Genomic DNA, 20,021 nt, shown 5'->3' on the forward strand with positions numbered 1-20,021 from the left:
CCAATGGCCGCCACGGCCGGTGCACCGCACTGATCCGATGGTAGGAGCCAGGTGCTTTTCCTGGTCTCCCATGGGGTGCAGGGCCCAAGCACCTGGGCCATCCTCCACTGCACTCCCGGGCCACAGCAGAGAGCTGGTCTGGAAGAGGGCCAACCGGGACAGAATCCGGCGCCCCGACTGGGACTAGCACCTGGTGTGCCGGCGCCGCAAGGTGGAGGATTAGCCTAGTGAGCCGTGGCGCCGGCCATCAGAATTCATGACTCTTAACGCCCCCAGTAAGTCCAAGAGTTAGATGCTTTGGGATTTGACACTGGCATGGAGAGCTCCTGAGGGCTCTAAAGCTAGGGAGCGAGCACGTGTTGTGCTGGTCATCTCTGCAGTCCACTGACCCATGAGATGCTGCCAGGACAGTGCTGAGAGTGAGCAGTTACTGAGGGGACCCTCCAAGGTCAGGAATCAAAGAACTTGAGACAGAGTGGATCGAGACGTTTCAGGGGCCGGCGTTCTGGTGTAGCGGGTTAAGCTTCCGCCTGTGGCACCAGCCTCCTATATGGGCGCCAGTTCCAGTCCAGGCTCCTCCACTACCGATCCAGCTCCCTGCTAATGGGCCTGAGAAAGCAGTAGAAGATAGCTGAAGTGCTTGGGCCCTTGCAGCCATGTGGGAGATCCGGAAGAATCTCCTGGCTCTGGATTGGCCCAGTTCCAGCTGATGCAGCTATTTGGGGGATGAACCACTGGATGAAAGAGGTCTCCGTCTCTCCCTCTGTCTGTAACTCTGCCTCTCAAATACATCTTTTTTTTTTTTTTTTTTTTTAAGAGCCATTTCATACTCTGTGTGGTATTTATACATGTGAGTCCTGTAGTAGCCTTTCCAGGTATGTCTTAAAAATTTTTTTTAAAGATTTATTTTATTTTTTTGAAAGGCAGAGTTAGGGAGAGACAGAGACAGAGAGAGAAAGAGGTCTTCCATCTGCTGGTTCACTCCCCAAATGGTTACAACAGCTGAGGCTGGGCCAGGTCAAAGCCAAGAGCCTGGAGCTTCCTCTGGGTCTCCTGTGTTGGTACAGGGGCCCAAGCACTTGGGCCATCCTCTGCTGATTTCCCAGGCACATTAGCAGGGACTTGTATCAGAGGTAGAATGGCTGGGTCTTGAACCGTTGTCCATATGGAATGCCGACGTCACAGGTGGAGGCTTAACCTGCTACGCCACAACGCTGTCCCTGCTCTGGGAACTTTTTAGGTGCCCTTGTACTTAGGAGTCTCAGCAAATTGTGCTTAAGTAAGGGTTGGTAGTCTTTTGGATTAGGCTTTAGTAAGTTCCGTTGCTTCCACTGAAAGCTTAACTTGCTTTTGTTAATTTACTTATTAGAACTTAATTGCACCTGAAAACCTACTTGCTTAGGTTGTTGAGAGAATTAAATGTGATCCAGGTTAGGTGTCTGGTGTCCTTGACTTGGTCAGAGGCACAAAACACTGCAGCGTGGCCATTGGCAATTGTGTAGTAGATACTGCCTGATGTCATGCCCAGGTTGAAGTCTGTAGACAAGAAATTATCAGTGAATTCCTCCCTGTCTCTTCCCCTCCAGGGTGTGGGGATTCCCCTCCAGGGTGTGGGGAGGAAAGACAGGGTGAGGCTGGAGGGGCGGGGAGGGAGCCGTAGGTGGGTGAAGGAAGTCTGGTTGCTCCTATCTCGGCATGGGGATTTGTTCACAAGATAAATTACCTTCTGTGGGTCCACGTGGCTGTTCAGGCCAGTGGTTAGTACCAGTCAGTGATGAGTGCCGACTGATGGTCACTAACGACTGAACTTGGTTGGTGCTGATGAGTGATGAAAACCGCGCAGGTGAGAGAATGTGCTGGAGAGAAGCTTTTGGTGTGTGTGTGTCTCAGCCTTGTTTCAAAATCCCCCTCTCGCAGGCACTCCAAGGGAATGGTGTTTTTGTAGAGAAGGAAAGCAGTTTTACCAAAGAGTATAAATGAAGTGTTGCGGCCAGCTGCTGACAAGTGTGTTTAATTTTCTATCTCCCCTGAGAAGACTAGTCTCTGTGTGTGTGTGTGTGTGTGTGTGTTTCAAGGTGAGGTGCACCCTGTTGATCTTGTGTGGAATGTGAAAAGAATCCTGGCTTATCTGCATTGTCCCTATGACGACTCATGTGTGGCATGACTTGTTTTTCTTCTAGGATGTGGAGAAAGAGAAGGAAACTCACAATTACCTCAGCAAAGAGGAAATCAAAGAGAAAGTTCATAAGTACAATTTGGCAGTCACAGACAAGTTGAAAATGACCTTGGTAAGTACCGATAAGGCTGTTTCGGGTGACACCTGTCAGAAGATAAGTGTAAATGAATAACATTTGTCAAAGATTTTAAAAAAAGATTTATTATTTGAAAGGCAGAGTTAGAGAGGGAGGGACAAAGGGATAAAGAGGGAGGGAGGGAGGAAGAGAGATATCTTGCAGCCTCTGCTCTCACTCCCCAAATGGCCACAATGGCCAGAGCTGGGCCCGGCCAAAGCCTGGAACTCCGTCTGGAGTTCCATGTAGGTGGCACTTGGGCCATTTTCCACTGCTTTCTAGGTGCATTAGCAGGGAGCTGGATTGGAAGTGGAGCAGCTGAGAGTCAGACCACCTCCCATCACAGGTGGAGACTTAGCCTGCTGCCCCACAGTGCCAGCCCCTTGCCAAAGTTTAACGGTCAAGATCCCCATGACAGGAAAATGGAATACTTCTGTAGCTTACAATATTTTGGAGTAGCATTGTCTCAAAATCAGTTGCTGGGTTAACCTCAAAAAAACTTTATTTTCAAAGATTGTGTGATGTCCCCTTCCTGGAAGGATTTCGAGTGTCTTTGCGTAACATGTACGCACAGACGGACATGCAGATTCTTACGAGGTCTCAGAGAAGTTTCCTTTGTATGGAAGGAAGGAAGTCTCGGGAAAAGAATTTTGTGCCGTGCTTGGAGCACAGTGGAGCTAAGATTTTTCTCTGCTGGTTGTCAGCGTGTGATGAGGGTGGAATATGCAGCTCTCTCCATCGTTGTCACATCGTTGTACCACATTGCACCACACTCTCTAAAGCGCAGTGGGGGATGGGAGTGGAGGCAGGGAGAGGGGACTGGGCTTGGCGGCCATGAAACCGGAGCTGACAACAAAGCCAGAGCGTCCACGTTCCTCTCCGCTGAGCTGGTGACCAGCCTTGTGCTGTGCCCCTTGGTGCTTGTTGCCAGGGTTCCTGGGGCGCAGCCTCTCAGAGGTGGATGGAACTGACAGAGTTCAGTGGAGGACAGCGTGACTGCTCCGAACAGGCCCTGCTGGATGGGGTGGCCCTTGTGGAGGAGCTTTTGATTGTAAACCTTTGTGATAAGGAACCGTCCCAATGGGACCATGCCAGAAAGGGGCCCAGGGCAGATAGATCAGCCCAGGGCATTTCTTCTTTATTCCAACAGTGGCCGGTTTTAAACAACACCCTTTTTATCAAAGAAGAAAAATTTCACGTACTTTTTTTTCCTTTCCCCATGGAGATGCAAGTTTCTGTATACTTTCAAAGATAAAAAATTTAAATTTAAACAATACTGTTTAAGAACAAAGGAATTAGTGCTATAAATTGATCTTGTGGAGAGCAAGAGAAACAATGGAACATGAAAGAGGTTTTTAATGTTCTACTTTAATTGTGCTGTTTATGTAAGCATTGCAGCTCCTTAAGGTGCCTGAAATACATCCGATGTGGTATGGTGTAGGAGAGCACTGCAAAAAGTTCATGGAAAATGGGATTAAAAGATGGTTTTATTTCAGGGCGAAATGTTTTTGAAATCCATGCCTGTGAGGGGCGGTCTTCAAATGTTTATGGAAGACATGCAGTATGAAAAAGCTATGCATAGATTCCAGAATTCTTTTGCACCAAAGCATCTTCTAATTTCATTTTCGCTTAAAACTTTGGAAGTACCTTCATACGTGCTGTATAAAAAAATTTAAGCAAAGTTGCCAGTCTGGTAGCCAGCATAGCCGCTTGAGAAGAAAAGAGCTTGTTTACTGTCAGCTCGTTGCTGAGTTCCATATTTCAGAGACCTAAAGGTGACCTTCCTTTTTAGCACAACACAGGTCATCAGTTGAGGCGAGGACGAGGAGGTTGCCCATGAGCAGTTAGCGCAGAAGTAGCCCCGGAGCTTTGGTAGGCTTTCTGGGTTGGCTGGCGGCTGCTGCCCTGGGACCAGAACCTGTGGGGACCCCAGCGGCATGAGTCTGGGGACTTGAGCCGCCACATCTGCCCTGCAGCCCCTGCCTCTGGCCATGCTGTGCAGATGTGTTGGCCTCCCTGGGAGGCCATCGCCTTGCGGGGAGAAGCCCTGGTGATCTCTAAGAGAAGAGAAAAATAGGGTTGCACCCTCCGGTTTTGCCTTGCTGATGCCGCTGCCCACCAGCTAAGGGTGTGCTTTCTCCCCGCTTCAGAATTCAAACGGGATTTACACTGGCTTCATTAAAGTGCAGATGGAACTCTGCAAACCCACCCAGACGTCGGGGAAGCTCGCGCCCGGCAGCAACGGCTGTATGAACACGCTTCATATCAGCAGCACAAACACTGTCGGGGAAGTGATCGAGGCCCTGCTCAAAAAGTTCCTCGTGACCGAGAGCCCTACCAAGTTTGCACTTTATAAGCGTTGTCACAGGGAAGACCAAGGTACGTGGCCTTGCTCCCAGCGAAAGCCGTCTCTGCTTCTGCTTACGCCTTGTGTCCCCTTTAGCAGCAGGCAGATGACTGGATGCGTCTGTGTCGGTGACGTCAGAGCCCTGGTGACCCACCTGGCACCACCTGGCCGTTTCCTGGCCGTTCCTGGTTTTGAGTTGGACATGCGTGGGTCTGAGAACTTTGAGGCATCTGCGTGTGATGGGCGTGAAGGGAGATCTTGTGACCCGCACAAGGGAGTAGCCTTTTAGTTTAGAAAGGCAGTGGAGGGGCTTTGGGAATGCTCTGCAAGACACAGGAGGATGCCTGGGTGCCCGAGGCTTCCGGGCGCACTCCACGCTGGGGTGCGTGTGCACGTGGGGTGGCACCCCGCCCTCACAGCCACATAAAATGAGTGAATGATGTTTTGATCTATCCGTCTGAACTCCATACCCACATTCAGTGAATGAGAAAAAAAAAATGTTGAATGCTAATTCCAGGGCAGGCGGCTAGTGGAAATTACACCAATGGTGGTGGACAGCAGTGATTTAGGGATTTAACTGCGTGCTCATTTGAAGTTGATGTGTACCTGTGCACCACAGATAGCTTAAATTTTCTCAAGGTGTTTTTTTATTTTTATTTTTTTTTGTTAAAGCCTAATACAGCTATAGAAGAAAATATATTGACCTTGACATGCTGTTGCATGGGATAAAACCCAGCTGAGTTGTGTGTGCACTTTTTTTTTTTTTTTTTTTTTTAATTTGAGAATGATTGGGGAGGGAGCACCAGTGAACAACCTCCCTGACATTGCCATGTCGAAGTCAGGAGCCAAGCACTCAACCCAAGCCTCCCACATAGCAGGGAGGAAACTAGTTGCTCAAGCTGTCACCACTGTGTGCCACAGTCAGCGTTGGCAGGAAGCAGGAAGCTGGAGGCAGGAGCCAGAGAAGTGAGTGTAGTGAACCCAGGTACTAACAAATAGGATGCAGACTTTTTTTTTTCTTTTTTTTTCCTTAAAAGCAGAATCTCAGACAGGGAGAGACAGAGAAAAGGAACTTCCATCCACTGGTTCTCCCTCCAAATGGCCCAGCTGGGTCAGGCTGAAGCCAGGAGCCTGGAACTCCATTTGGGTCTCCCACGGGGGTGGCAGGTGGCAGGGGCCCAAGCAGGGCCCTGGGGGTGCATGCATAGCATGAGACACGTGTGCAGCTCTGCTCAAAGCCATCAGAGCTTGTGTTCTGATGTCTTGGTTTGTCTGTGGCTGCTAATTCTAAATTAATTTGTGGAGAGATTTGCTCCTAGCTAGTGTCATGTTTGTTCAACAGTATATTTTCATTGTTTTTACGAGAGTTACAGATCATTTTTAAAGTTTCTTATTTTGCTTTCTAAAAGGAAGAGCTGAACTAAATTTTAGCACATTTTGGGAGCAATACTCATTTAAATTTCTTTTAAAATATTTCCTCTTAAAAAAAAAATACCTACTAGAGAGAGAGAGAGAGAGTGAGTGAGTTTCCATCTGCTGCTTCACTCCCAAATGGTTGGCTGAAGTCAGGAGCCAGTCATTCCCTCTGGTTTCTCCACTTGGGTGGCACCAGCCCAAGTACTCGGGCATCTTCTGCTGCCTTCGTAGGTGCATTCGCATGAAATTTGATTAGAAATGGAGCAGCCAGGACTTGAACCACTGCTGTGACGTGTGATGCTGGGGTCGCAGGCGGTGGCTTCATCTGCTTTGCCACAACGCCAGCCCCATTAGTTGCTCCTTAATCAAGGCACAGTGTACATTGGGCAGATGGAAAAGAAGTAAAAGGGGTTTTGTTCCATAGCAGGCCAGGAAGGGGTTGGGGTTATCCCTGATCTGAGGAGGAGGAGGGGTCAGGATGGAGGGTGGTCTCGGGACTGATTAAGGACCGTTGGTAATGTGCTGTGTTTCCTCACCCAGTCTACGCCTGCAAGCTGTCAGACCGGGAGCATCCACTGTACCTGCGTTTGGTGGCAGGGCCCAGAACAGACACACTTAGCTTTGTTCTTCGTGAACATGAAATCGGAGAGGTAAGTGGTTGTTCGTTATTGCTTTAAACTGAACGGAGCAGCTGGCCCTGTTTTATTGTTCCAGTCTGGTGGCTCAGCCACAGGGAAGAAAGAGCAAGAGGGACAGAGGAGAGGGGGGGGAGAGAGAGAGGAGATTCTGAATGAGTGAGCCCCAAGTTAACCTGCAGTGTAATTCTCTTACAATACTGTGTTGGTCTGCAATTTTCAGAGGTCGGAGGAAGTGAACATTTTAAATTTCCGTCTAGAGAGTCATTTTCATCCCTTCCTGCCTCCACAGCACTCTTACCCAGCTGAACTTTGAAAGTTGACACTCTCCATATGTTTGCTACTTAACAGGAGTCTTCAGGCCAGTTTCTCTCTAAAGGGCAATGTAGGAAATCTGATCGCTTTACCATGAAAGACATTTGACTTTGGAGAGTCTTCCCCCTCTTTGCCCAGTCGAATCATTAATAAATTCTCTGAGTGCATCGTCTGCCTTCTGTTTCCAGGAAGATTGTACTGGGGCCAGTTCAGAATAAAAGCTCTTGAGACTGTCCTCTAGAAGTATCAACCTGACAGTGACACGAGAACACATCTCTTAAGCTCTGGGCCTCTGTCTTCTGTTTAGAACAGGAGACGATATGGAAGGCAATGCAATGTGGATGTGTTTTCTAGGTTAAAGGTTACGAAACCGTGGGGCAGGCATTTGATGTGTCAGTTAACAGACCATGTGGGATGTCTGTGTCCCATATCGAAGGACACGGATTTGAGTCCCAGCTCCTCTGGGAGGCAGCAGGCAGTGGCTCAAGTACTTGGGTTCCTCTACCCAAGTGGGAGATCTGGGTTGAGTCCCAGGCTCCTGGCTTCAGCCTGGCCCAGCCCTGGCTGTTGTGGGCATTTAGGAAGTGAACCAGCAGATGGGTGATCTCTGTTTGTCTTTCTGATTTTCAAATAAATAAAATTTTTGAAGTTAGGAAACCAGGACCCTGCTTCCTACTGTATACAAGCCTCAAGGCTTGACCATGGGTAAATCTTGCAGTCGTAATGCCCTCTGTAAAGGGGAACTGAAGGCTGTCTGAAAAGGTGCTCACCGATTAGACATGCATGTAAATGTGCTTTGCAAATAGTATGCTGATGTGTAAATTAGCACTCAGCTCAGCAAGTTTTAGGAAGATTGTGACTTGAGACATTTTTGAAGTTCCTTCTGATCTTGAAGCTTTTAAAGGAATTCCGACTCTGGTTTTGGAGAGGGAGCTGGGTGCAGAGGTCTCATCTGTGCCCGAGAAAGCCCAAGCCAGACTCATTAGCATAGTCTTGTCACTGGTTTATTTTTCTTGCTATAGGGCTTTTAAGGATTTCACATGGTTTAGAGCGACCCTGGGGAGGAATTATGTTAACTTAGTTTTAAAACTTACTGTACATTGTGTTTCAGGGCTCCAGACTGCTTTCTTGGGCCTGTGTGTGGTGTCCTTGTTCCTCAGTTATTTAAGGGAAACTAACCTGAGGGAGGAAAGCTTCCATAGTTGCCAGGACAGAGGGAGAAGACCCTTTATAATGCCCTTATTTTGAAGACCTTAACGTACAGTTTAATTATGACAAATTCACAGAATATTCTTTTTTGAAAAGATTTATTTATTTGAAAGTCATAGTTACACAAAGAGAGGGCAGACAGAGAGACAGAGAGAAGTCTTCCATCTGCTGGTTTACTGCCCAGTTGGCTGCAACGGCCAGAGCTGCGCTGATCTGAAGCCAGGAGCCAGGACTTGGACCTTCTTCCACTGCCTTCCCAGGCCATAGCAAAGAGCTGGATCAGAAGTGGAGCAGCCATATGGGATGCTGGCACTGCAGGTGGTGGCTTTACCCGCTACGCCACAGCGCTGGCCCCTCACAATATTCTAATGTAATATTTTGCTCTTCTGTTCCATGTTTCTCACTTTACAAAAATTATTTTTTAATTTATTTGTTTTTAAATATTTATTTATTTATTTATTTGAAAATCAGAGTTAGAACTTCTATCCACTGGTTCACTCCCCAGATGACTTCAACACCAGGGCTGGGCCAGGCTGAAGCCAGGAGCCAGGAGCTTCATCCTGGTCTCCCACGTGGGTGCAGGGGCCCAAACACCTGGGCCATCATCTGCTGCTTTCCCAGGCCACCCTCAGGGAGCTGGATCAGAAGTGGAGCAGTCGGGATTCCAGCCGGCGCCCATATGGGATGCTGGCAGTGCAGGTGGCGGCTTTACCCGCTGTGTTACAGCATCAGCAGCCCCTTGCTTGAGTCCTGACTCCGAGTTCAGTACCTAGCAGGATTTTGTGTGTGTGTTGTTTCACAGTGGGAAGCCTTCAGCCTTCCAGAGCTGCAGAACTTCTTGCGCATGCTGGACAAAGAAGAAGACGAGCAGCTGCAGAGCCTGAGGCGGCGCTACTCTGCCTACAGACACAAGCTGGAAGAGGCCCTGGGCGAGGGCTGGAAGCCAGGGTAGAGCGGCCGGCTCCCTGCCAGGAAGGCACGCGGCGGGACCCACGCACCCAAGTGCCTCGCTTTGCAGAGGGCTGTGTGTTCGCCCTGGGACGCTAGGGTCTTCCCCCCTTTTCTCTCTAGATCTAGTTCCTACGACCTGGTCACGCAGCCTCCTGCACCTTTAGCCACTGTGTAAGGGACTCTGCTAGCTTGTTCCATGGCAGCGAGCGGGGGCCCGCAGGCAGCCTTGGCAGGAGCGTCTACAGTGCTTGGAAGCATGAACTCTGGGTTTTTGTGTTCTTATCTTCTTTTAGGTTGTAGTTCTGTGAGGATGATGTTAAGCTTCAGGATGTGCAGATGGCTTTTTCAAAGCTTAACGAGGAATCTCTCAGAATGCTCGTTCTGTGTTGAAACTACCTGTCCATGTCTGGTTTTGTAAGTGTCGAGAGGAAACGATCCATGTGAATTCGAAGGCACGGGAGTCTAGGAACGCCTAGACATCCGTGGAGGAGTTCGACGAAGAACGGTCAGAGCAAGTTTGGAAGAAGGCACGTGCGGAGGCGGAGACGCAGAAGGCCTGGGACACGCTGGGCTGCAGAGTTGGTGGTAGAGGCTTACAGAGTGAAAGGCATTCAGTGTGGAGATACTCAGCCCGTTTTAGGATTGCTTGATTGCCTTGTGGGTTCAATGTGGGAACAGAGCCAAAGAGGTAGGAGCTAAGCCAAAGGAGGGAGCCAGGAGCTGTGAGCTGAGCGCAGGATGCGGCCTGGACATAGCGGGGCCTCACCCAGCCAGGGCTGCGCTCTGGGGAGTGGAAGGTCTGACTGGTTCGGGTCGAGGCCCTTTACTGCCTCCTGTTTTCCCCGCCAAAAGTTGTTTCCAAAGTAAGGGCAGCTGGTTTCCCCTTGACCGTCAGCTGGGAGCAAAGGGCCCTGAGCAAACTTGGGTGACAATCACTCCCTGCCCATTTTCTTCAACCCTTCTCCCCCGCCCAGTCCTTGTCCCCTGTCCTGCCTTTTCTCTTGCCTTCCCGGCCCCACCCCCTTCCTCCATCCTGCCTCTCCTTCTCTTCTCTCTCCTCCTGATTGATTGAAGAGCGAGGGCCACCCCAGCCTTCTCTGTTCTTCGCAAGGAGGGAGAAAAGGCCCCTGCCCCCGCTGACCTCACCGCAGGCGTTTGTCCGGCTGTAATGTAACGAAGGCGCCTGTTCCTTCCAACCAAAGAGATGCTTGTGCAATAGAAGCCTTCCTTAAAACAGGCGGCGTGACCTCATTTTACGCAGCAGCGTGTATCTGCAAGCGGGGAAGGGCGTGCTGTGGTTTCAGAGGGGCCTTATGTCGTAGCTTTATCTAGAGTGTTTTTTTTTTTTTTTGTCTTGTTTTATAAATTCCCAAGGAATTGTTAACACTTTGGTGACACCTAATGGATTCCTATTGAAATTCCAAGGTGCTTCAGTTCTTTGCCTCTTCGGTGAACTGTGCCTTGTATTTCTGTCTCCCTGCTTTTCAGAGAATCCCCTTGTTGCTGGAGGCAGATTCCACGTTGGTTCTGCTGTGGCACCTGAGTTACTGAGACAATCGTTATCTTCATAAGCTTTTCAGGAAAGTTGGAAAAAAAATAGAAGTAGAACTAGCTATAAAATATGTATGGCACCTCTTGTTTAATTTTGCATGTAACTTCTTAGTGCATTGATGAGGCTTTAGTGACATTGTCATCTGACACTTTATTGTTCAGGGACTGCCTTTGTGAGTTGCGTACTGGTTTTACTGTTCAGACCTTGAGGCTTGAGTATGCTGTCGTCAGCCACCTGGTCTTTTAATTACTCAACCCAGTGAGTTTATATTTGGTGAAGCATTTGTTTCTCAGATTAAGACACTGTTAGAACTTAAGGTAGTAGCTGATGGGTATCTGTGAAATTTTTTTTTTTTTTACTTGAAGTAGAGATTTGTCTAAAACAGGCATCCTCAATCTGTATTTATCCGGAACCTCGCTCACTGTCATGTGCACTACAAGTTGCGATTTGGAAAACTTAACTGTCTTGGAATCCTGCCAGGTCGTGGTTCTTGAAGACTGATGTTCTCTCCCAACACTGGAAACTGCAGCAGCATTTGTAATGTGTCAAAGAAGGAAAACGGCCCCTAAGGCCGAAGACTTGTTACAAAGCATCGTGCGATCATTAGCGTTTCCAAGCTTTGCCTGATGCTGTTTCTCTTCAGTAGGTGATGGTACAGGGAAGATGTTACACGCAGGGGCGGTGTTGCAGGGCAGCATTGAAATCGCAGAAGTAAAAAAGTTATAATATTTATAATTTTGATGAGTTTATTTTTATAGGGAAGATTTTTCTCCCCTAAAATTATTTCTGGAATGGCAAAATTGTTTCCATTATTAAAAATTGAAGTTGTTAGTTGATGCTTGCTTGTGTGTCTTTATTTATGAGACTATGCTAGACACAAAAAAGGTCCCAGGAATGGGACAAGCGGCTTTTGTAGAATATGGGGTGGTGCTTGCGTGCAGTCACTTACAGGGCTGGGTGGGGCACATGGTTCTTCGAAAGGCCCTTTTTCCTTCCCCTTATTCTCTGTAGAAAAGTAACAGCCCACATAGCCCACTCCTAGTTTACTTGCAACAGTTGTTTTCATTGTGAAATATACATAAATCCAACAACATGTTAAAGCATAGCAACAGTGTCCGGAGTTCTGAAAGAGGACGCCCTGCTACCGCTGCCACAGTAGCCCCTCCTCTCTTCACCCCGTTCTGGCTCCAGGGACTCCTGCCGTAGAGATGGGCACTTCCAGCGTCATGTGTGTCTTCCCCAGCTGGGTTGAAGGGGGTCTGGGGAATCGCCCTGGCTCTGAGGTTGCACCTGGGTGCCCTGCAGCACAGCACTGCCCCCTAGAGCACAGGAGAGGGAGCAGCCTGGTGGTGCCAGGCAGCATGGAGGAGCCGCTCATCGCACACGCCACAGCTGCTTCCTAAGCAAAAATGTTCTGGCTGGAAATTATGGCCACTAGGTTGTTTTCCTTTTTTGCTGAAATATCTAGAGGAATCTAGTTTGGGGGTTTATTCTGGGTTACTACTCAAGGGGCCAGGCTGGGGGGCAGTGGGGAGGGGGAGGCGAGGAAAGAAAATATATTCCTTAAAGAGAGTTTGCTTCCTGCCCCTGGCTTTTTTTTTTTTTTTTTTTTTTAATGTTTTCACCCATTGGTAACTGTTGTTGAAATACTCACATTACAGAAATGTTATTGTGCTACTGTGGTATATTTGGCCTTTGTCCACAGTTCCTTGCTCATAATTTTCCTCCCCAAGCAGGTCAGGGAAATGTGACTCTTTCCCTGCATTTTTCCCATCTTGGAGCTGGCTGTAAAAAAATTGCCTCATCTGATAGTAGATCGTGAGACTCGTGTTTCCAGAGGGGTCCTGCCCCATACCCGCGAGGAAGGAGTGCTGGGCCGAGAGGCCAGGAAGAATCTGGACAGACAGGCCTCACCGGCTTCCCGCCGGGTCCTGTCCTTTTCATTTATTCACATTTCTGCATGGGTATCCACGCTTCAGTGATGTTTACGCAATGGAGACTCCGAAAAAGCCAAAAAGGACCGGGCTTTCAGTGCCGGTGGACGGCAGCACACATGGGGTTCCCGGGAGCCAAGTGCCTGGGAGCACGTGGCAGTTCCATGCCCTCCCGCCCCTGCATGTTTTGCAGAGTCCTTTGTAATAGACTCTGTGTGACTAGTGTCTCCCTGGGGCCTGGGAGCTGCTGCGGCAAACGAATCAAACCTGAGCCGTGGTTACGGCAGTGCTGGCTTAGTGCAAGTCAGGCAGAAGCTCAGTGGGGCTACCCTGGCTTACACTTGGCACGTGAGACGGCAGCAGCCTTGGGGGCTGAGCTCAGCCTGTGGGTTCTGACGCCGCCTCCAGGCAGGCAGTGTCAGAATCGAGTCAGGGGACCCCAGCTGGTGTCTGCTGCAGAACTGACTGCTGGCTGGGGGGAGGAGTCCGCACACATTCTGGGACAGTAGAGGTGATCTGTGTTGTGAGAATAAGTAGGAGAAACTGAGCTTGAGTTGGTTTTTCCTTTGACAGTGCTCAGTTGGATACTGTAAGATGATCTTAAGTAGGTGTTTTGTTGAAAGAAGGAGGAAATTCTGTACTATAATAGCTGTAGGCAACCAAATGCCTGCCATATGCCAGGTGAAAAGCTGTGTGTTTGTTAACCCATTCCTTCCCCCACGAGGCGTGTACTGCTCATGTCCTCATTTTGCAGATGACTTGCTCAAGGTCATGGATGAGTGAGTAGCAGAAAACTGCCACATGTCTGCAGCCTTTTTAAATATAAACGCCTTTCTGTTTCCCATGTAATTGCCCGTATTTGATCCAGAGCCTGGTCGGTTGCCTGTGCTGCTCCAGTGAGGCCTTGTTAGGCCAGAGTGGTCGCTCATCCAGTAACTTGTTCATCCATCATTCCATTTAGGTGATTGTGTTGATGACAGTGAGACATCAGCCTGTGTTTTCACGCAGAGGGCCTGTTGCATGGAGAAACCAACAGGGCCACTAACTGACCCCAGTGTGGTCACTGCAGTGGGTGAGCGGTTCCTGGAGCCACCAGAAGAAGGGTGGCCTCCGGGAGAAGTCCCAGGAGCCACTGACCAGGGCCAAAGCTTGAGTGACTCTTTACCACCCCCCAGCCGAGGACTAGTCTCTCCACAGGATCTAGGGACGGCATACGGAGCTCTGAGGTGCACCAAGTTCTGCTGGGAGTCGCGACTTGCTCAAGTAAAGGTGCCAGAAAGAAGCTCTGTGTATGGATACAGGGTTGGGAGGTAGGCGGGTAGGTGGCTGGCTGAAGGCTGGGGTGGGGAGTGGCTGGGGTGGGCTTGGATCTGTTTGCTTATTTTGGTTTTGGCTTTATATTGTTTTTTGGTGAGCTGTTCCTTATTGTAGGAGGTGGAGATGGCAAGGTGGAGGACACAGACCCCTCTGATCTGAAATTACAGTTTCCCAAACACACCTGTGAGTTTCCTGTGTTTGCCTGAGGCAGCTCTTGGCAGCACCTGAATTCCACAAGCTCCTGTCTTCCTGTTTGCAGGTGAGCATTGGAACTCTATTTTTAAAAAAGATTTATTTCTTTATTTGAAAGAGTTAGAATCTTCCATCCACTGGGTCACCATCCCCGTGATGGCCCCAACAGCCAGGCCTGAGCCAGACCGAAGCCAGGAACTTCTCCTGGGTCTCCCTTGTGGCTGTAAGGGCCCAAACACTTGAGCCATCTTCTGCTGGTTTTCCCAGGTACATTAGGGAGCTGGATTGGAAGTGGCGCACCCGGGACACGAATTGGTGCCCTTATGGGATGCCAGTGTCAGGTGTGTGCTGAGCCACAACACCAGCCGCAGGAACTTTGAATGTTTACACACAGCTCCAAAACGTCAGGACTCTTAAATCCAAAAGTTGAGATTTGGCCTTGTTTGGGGGGAGGGAGGTATTTTATTTTTAAAGATTTATTTATTTGAAGGCAGAGCTACAGAGAGTGAGCATGTGGGAGCAAGAGCTTTCATTTGCTGGTTCGCTCCCTAAATGGTCACAACAACATGGGTAGCAGGGGCCCAACCACTTGGACCGTCCTCTGCTGCCTTCCCTGGCCGATTAGCAGGGAGCTGCCTTGGCAGTAGAGCAGCCGGGACTCACACCTGCACTCATCTGGGATGCTGAGTGTTGCAGCTGGTGGCTTGACCCGCTCAGCCATTATGGTGGCCCCAGGAATTATTGTAACTAGTGAGGTTTCTTAAGTCTTTCCGAACAGTCCTGGATGTAATCCAGCTTGTTAATCAGGTAGGCAGATATCTGGGCTGTGAGTGGCAGGTGCACTGTTCCCCCAGCTGAGCCACTGTTGCGGACATGGGAGGCTCATTGAGCCCCGTGTGTTCCCTTTGTCTGCAGAGAGGTTTGAGGCTTTTGCTGGAGAGGGCTTTGCCATTTACAAGTCCAGTAACGTTTACTGAAGTTCGAGGAATTTCGCCGGCGCCGTGGCTCACTAGGCTAATCCTCCACCTAGCGGCGCACGCACACCGGGTTCTAGTCCCGGGCTGGGCGCCGGATTCTGTCCCGGTTGCCCCTCTTCCAGGCCAGCCCTCTGCTGTGGCCCGGGAAGGCAGTGGAGGATGGCCCAAGTACTTGGGCCCTGCACCACATGGGAGACCAGGAGAAGCACCTGGCTCCTGCCTTCAGATCAGCGCGGTGCGCCGGCCGCAACGCGCCAGCCGCGGCGGCCATTGGAGGGTGAACCAACGGCAAAAGGAAGAACTTTCTCTCTGTCTCTCTCTCTCACTGTCCACTCTGCCTGTCAAAAAAAAAAAAAAAAAAAAAAAAAAAAAAAGTTCCAGGAATTTCGGAGCAGCAAGCTTTAGCATCTTAGAGAATTACTGTTACAGCAGGTAGGAGGCAACGGCTTAAATTCAAACCACCTTCAGACTTCATTTCAAGATGGCAAACCTTTAGGTTGTTTTCTCGCACGTGTGACCTCTTAGGGAAACCGTCGAGGTCAATGACTTGTAGGTGGGATTGAGTGTTGTCGTCTCAACTGCGTCTCATGAAGAGAGCTTGGCCGAGAGTGTCAGCCAGGCTACCACGGGGAAGGTGGGTTGCAGCCTGCGGAGAAGTCCGAGTTCCGTTGCCTTTCCTCCAGGTTTGGCGGGATCTCTGTGTGCCAGGGAAGGGCGTGAGCGTCACACAGGTTACACATGTTTGTGTGCAGGGCTTGGGTGTCCCCTTTGTCACCTTCCCACCCTCCCATCCCCCAGTTGGCAGGGCTTTGTTGTGATTCTGTTGAGCAGAGGCACAAGGAGGTCTTGTCCCTTCGTGTTGTGTGAAGCTGGCAGCTGGGAAGTCAGTGGTTGAGCCCTGCTGTGGAGCTGTGGAGAGCGCAGGAGATTCCAATGTGTGTGTCAGGTTTCTATGCAGGCTACTTTCAGAATGAGGCAGTGCTGACTTTAAAAAGGCAGCTGCCCATTTGAGGCATGGAAAGCAAAGGCACTGTGGCAAAAAACGACCTCCATGAAAGGCCTTGTGAGTGAGATCCCTGTGGAAAGAAGGGGCCACAAAGAAGGAGGTACCTTTCTCTGAAGGGAGGAGAGAGCTTCCACTTTGACCATGGCCTTGTCTAAATAAGGTCAGAGTTGGCGAACTCAGGAGGCTTCCATAGCCTTGGCAGCTCATGACAAGAGCCTCGGGTGATTACTGATGTCATAAATAAGAGTGTCAATTGTTAAATCAACAACAGGAGTCACTGTGCACTTGCTCCCCATGTAGGACCACTGTCCTTAAGGTGTTGTACCATGAGAATTAACGGTAAAACTACTACTCAAACAGTACTCTATACTTTGTGTGTCTGTGTGGGTGCAGTCTGTTGAAATCTTTACTTAGTATAGAGTTGATCTTCTGTATGTAATTAAAAAAGAATCTTAAGAATGGGATGGGAGAGGGAATAGGAGGTGAGATGGTTTGAGGGTGGGAGGACAGGTACTGGGGGGGAAGAACCACTATAATCCAAAAGTTTTATTTATGACGTTTATATTTATTAAATAAAAGCTTTCAAAGAAAAAAAAAAAAGCAGCTGCCTCCACAGCCCCCAAAGCCCCAGAGTCTGTGTCTCCAGGCCTGGGCTCTGAGAAGCTGCTGTTTTAATGGGTGCCCGTATCTTTACGAAGACGCCAGCTGCAAATCCGAGAACTCTGCAGCGTGCGAGGCTGCGGGTTGCATCCCTTACACGGGTGTCCTCTCCTCATCCTCCCCCGTTTTCCTTTAAACCCATTCCTTCTGCATCAAGAGTCAGGTCTGCCTGCACAGCCTTCCCGCCCCTGCCTTCCCTGGTCTTGAAAATTACCAACTGTGTGTAGTTTGACCCTGTCCCCCTGACCCTGGCTGATTGGATCTTAGACACTGATACAAGCCCATTGATCAATTAGACTTTCTAAAAAAAATTTTTTTAAAGATTTATTTATTTCTTTGAAAGGCAGAGTGGGGAGGGGGGGAAGAGAGAGAGAATCAGTCTTCCATATACTGGTTCACTCCCCAAATGGCTGCAAATGGCTGGGGCTGAGCCAAGCCAAAGCCAGGAGCCAGGAGCTTCTTCCAGGTCTCCCGATGTGGGTAGCGGGGGCCCAGGCACCTGGGCTATCTGCTGCTGCTTTCCAAGCTGCATGAGCAGGGAGCTGTATTGGAAGTGGAGCAGCCGGGACGTGAACCGGTGCCTACGTGGATGCCGGCATCATAGGCTACAGATTTACCTGCTTTGCTACAGTGCTGGCTTCTCAAGATATTTATTTACTTTAAAGATTTATTTATTTATTTGAAAGGCAGAGTTACAGAGAGAGAGAGGGAGGTCTTCCAACTGATGATCGCTGCACTGATCTGAAACCAGGAGCCAGGAGCTTTCTTTGGGTCTCCCATGTGGGTGCAGGGGCCCAAGGACTTGGGCCATCTTCTGCTGCTTTCCCAGGCCATAGCAGAGAGCCAGCTGAGAAGTGGAGCAGCTGAGACTCGAACCAACGCCCACGTGGGATGCCAGCACTGCAGGTGGCGGCTTCACCTGCTACGCCACAGCGCCGGCCCCCTCAAATTCTTTAATACAGTCACAGGAATTCTTGCTAGTCAGTGATGGACACTTGTAGGCCAAGGCCTGAGCCTACCATGGGCTTTGTGTCCGGGGCAAAGAAGGGAGGAGAACGGGGAGCAGAGGGGCGGAGGGAGAAGCTGAGCTGCCTCCCGGGGGATGGGCGTGTGCAGAGCCGGCCTGACCTTTCCCCATGTCGGGCACCTTGTGGTCACCTGCTGACCCTAGTGGAGAACAGTCTTGCTTGTGGGCTCATTTCTGCTAGGGGATCAAGAATAGAAATTGTTGAGGGGAATTTTTAGCACTCAGTAACTGTATTAGAAGAGATGGAACACCTCAAATCAATGACCTCTGCTTCCACCCTCAGAAACTAGGAGAAGGGGGGGCCAGCATTGTGGCGTAAGTTGGAGCCCTGGCTTCTCCACTTCCAATCCAGCTCCCTGCTAATGGCCTGGGAAAGCAGTGGATGAAGGCCAAGAATTTGGGCCCCTGTACTCATGTGGGAGACCCGGCTAAAGTTCCTGGCTTCGGCCCAGCTGAGCCCTGGCTGTTGTGGCCACTTGGGGAGTAAACCAACAGATGGAAGATCTTCTCCCCAACCCCACCAAGCCTCCCCCCCCCCCATTCTAATTTGCAAAAAAATAAATCTTTAAAAATAAATAAATCTTAAAAAAACAAGAAAAGAAAAATAATTTTAAAAGCATATACAAGAAAGTAAATAATAAAGGGTGGATATGAATGAAATTTTAAAAACCCAGAAAATCAATGAAACCAGAATTAATTTTCTGTCACTAACAACTTGATAAACCTCTGGCTAGAGTGATCAGGGAACAAAGAACATAGAGGACCAATATCAGGAAGGGAGAGGTGATGCAGGCTGGATGTGTTCATGTTTTAGATCCTTGCATGGAAGTCGGTTTCCTTCAAAGTTGCTATTATTTTGTGTAAGAAAAAAAACTCTGAAAATAGTGAGTGCTGTTCCATTTTGCCTGGCTTGTGACAGGTTTGCTAACGCCAAGTGCTGATGTTGCCGCCCCCACCTTCTTGGCTCCCTGGGGTTTAGAGTTTGCTGCTATAGCTGATGATGGTCTCACTTCTGAGTGACGTCCAGCTTCATGTTATTGGAAACTGTAGAGTCTAAGCTCATTTAATGGGAAGTATGATTGTAGGCTCTTCTCTCCCTCCCTACTTCCTTCCTTCTTGGTCCACTGGACAATGGTTTGGGACTTAATTATATTGAGGAATGAATGTATCTTGTTTATTGTTGTGTTCTGCAGTGTTTAATTCTTACAACCCTTTTGTTGTTGTTGTTAAAAGTGTTTATTTTGAGAGAGACAGAGATACCGCATCCACTGGTTCATTCCTCAAGTGTCCGCAGTGGCCAGATCTGGGTTGATTCTAGGCTGGGAACCAGGAATCCAATCCAGGTATTCCATTTGGGATTTTTTTTAATCTCATTTACATTGCTTTGTCCTGCCTTTTGCATGAAAAGAAATTTGCACACCAAGTCTTAATTTCATCCATTCAGCAATATTTGTAAGCCTTGTGACAGTCTTAGGAACTGGTTAAGTTATGGTGAGAGAGAACATCCGGGACCCTGTCTTCATGGAGACCAGAGTCTGTGAGCCATGTAAACTGTTAGGAATCGTGGAGGCGAAATGCAGGGTGCCATGAGAGTGTTTAATCAGGGGGTCGGAGAAAGCTTCTTTGAGAGGGGCTTAGAGCTGAGATCTTGGAGATGGGAAAGGAGTTACTGAGCGGAGTTCCTAACTCTCAGGAATGTTCTCTGCGTGGTGGGGCCTGGTTCCTGAGTTCGTTCTTCTGGGCAGCGTATGATTTTTCAGGTTCATACTTGCAGTTTTTTCTCTATTTTGAGAACTTGAGGGCTAAGTAATTCTGCCCAGGTTAGAGTTCATCTGGCAAGAGTAAAGTCAAAAATTTTTTTTTTTTAAACTTTTTTTTTTTTTTTTAAAGCCAAGCTCTTTTTTTTTTTTTTTTTTTTTTTTTTTTTTTTTTTGACAGGCAGAGTGGACAGTGAGAGAGAGAGACAGAGAGAAAGGTCTTCCTTTTGCCGTTGGTTCACCCTCCAATGGCCGCCGCGGCCGGCGCGCTGCGGCCGGCGCACCGCGCTGATCCGATGGCAGGAGCCAGGAGCCAGGTGCTTTTCCTGGTCTCCCATGGGGTGCAGGGCCCAAGCACCTGGGCCATCCTCCACTGCACTCCCTGGCCACAGCAGAGGGCTGGCCTGGAAGAGGGGCAACCGGGACAGAATCCGG

The 20,021-nt window shown here is 49.2% G+C and overlaps 1 protein-coding gene across 1 annotated transcript in view; it reads left to right on the forward strand.

Moving 5' to 3' along the window:
* Window positions 1-11,552, forward strand: part of RASSF3 (Ras association domain family member 3) — a 70,920-nt gene extending 59,368 nt beyond the window's left edge. Inside the window, exons 2-5 of the mRNA XM_051845645.3 lie at window positions 2,181-2,288; window positions 4,442-4,670; window positions 6,595-6,704; window positions 9,016-11,552. Coding sequence (XP_051701605.2) covers window positions 2,181-2,288; window positions 4,442-4,670; window positions 6,595-6,704; window positions 9,016-9,165 — 597 coding nt within the window. The 3' untranslated portion in view covers window positions 9,166-11,552. The remainder of the gene's footprint in view (window positions 1-2,180; window positions 2,289-4,441; window positions 4,671-6,594; window positions 6,705-9,015) is intronic.
* The last annotated feature ends 8,469 nt before the right edge of the window (window positions 11,553-20,021 follow it).

This window comes from Oryctolagus cuniculus, chromosome 11 (assembly GCF_051225735.1).
Source record: "Oryctolagus cuniculus isolate XC-2025 breed Fujian yellow rabbit chromosome 11, ASM5122573v1, whole genome shotgun sequence".
Classification (NCBI taxonomy): Eukaryota; Metazoa; Chordata; class Mammalia; order Lagomorpha; family Leporidae; genus Oryctolagus; species Oryctolagus cuniculus.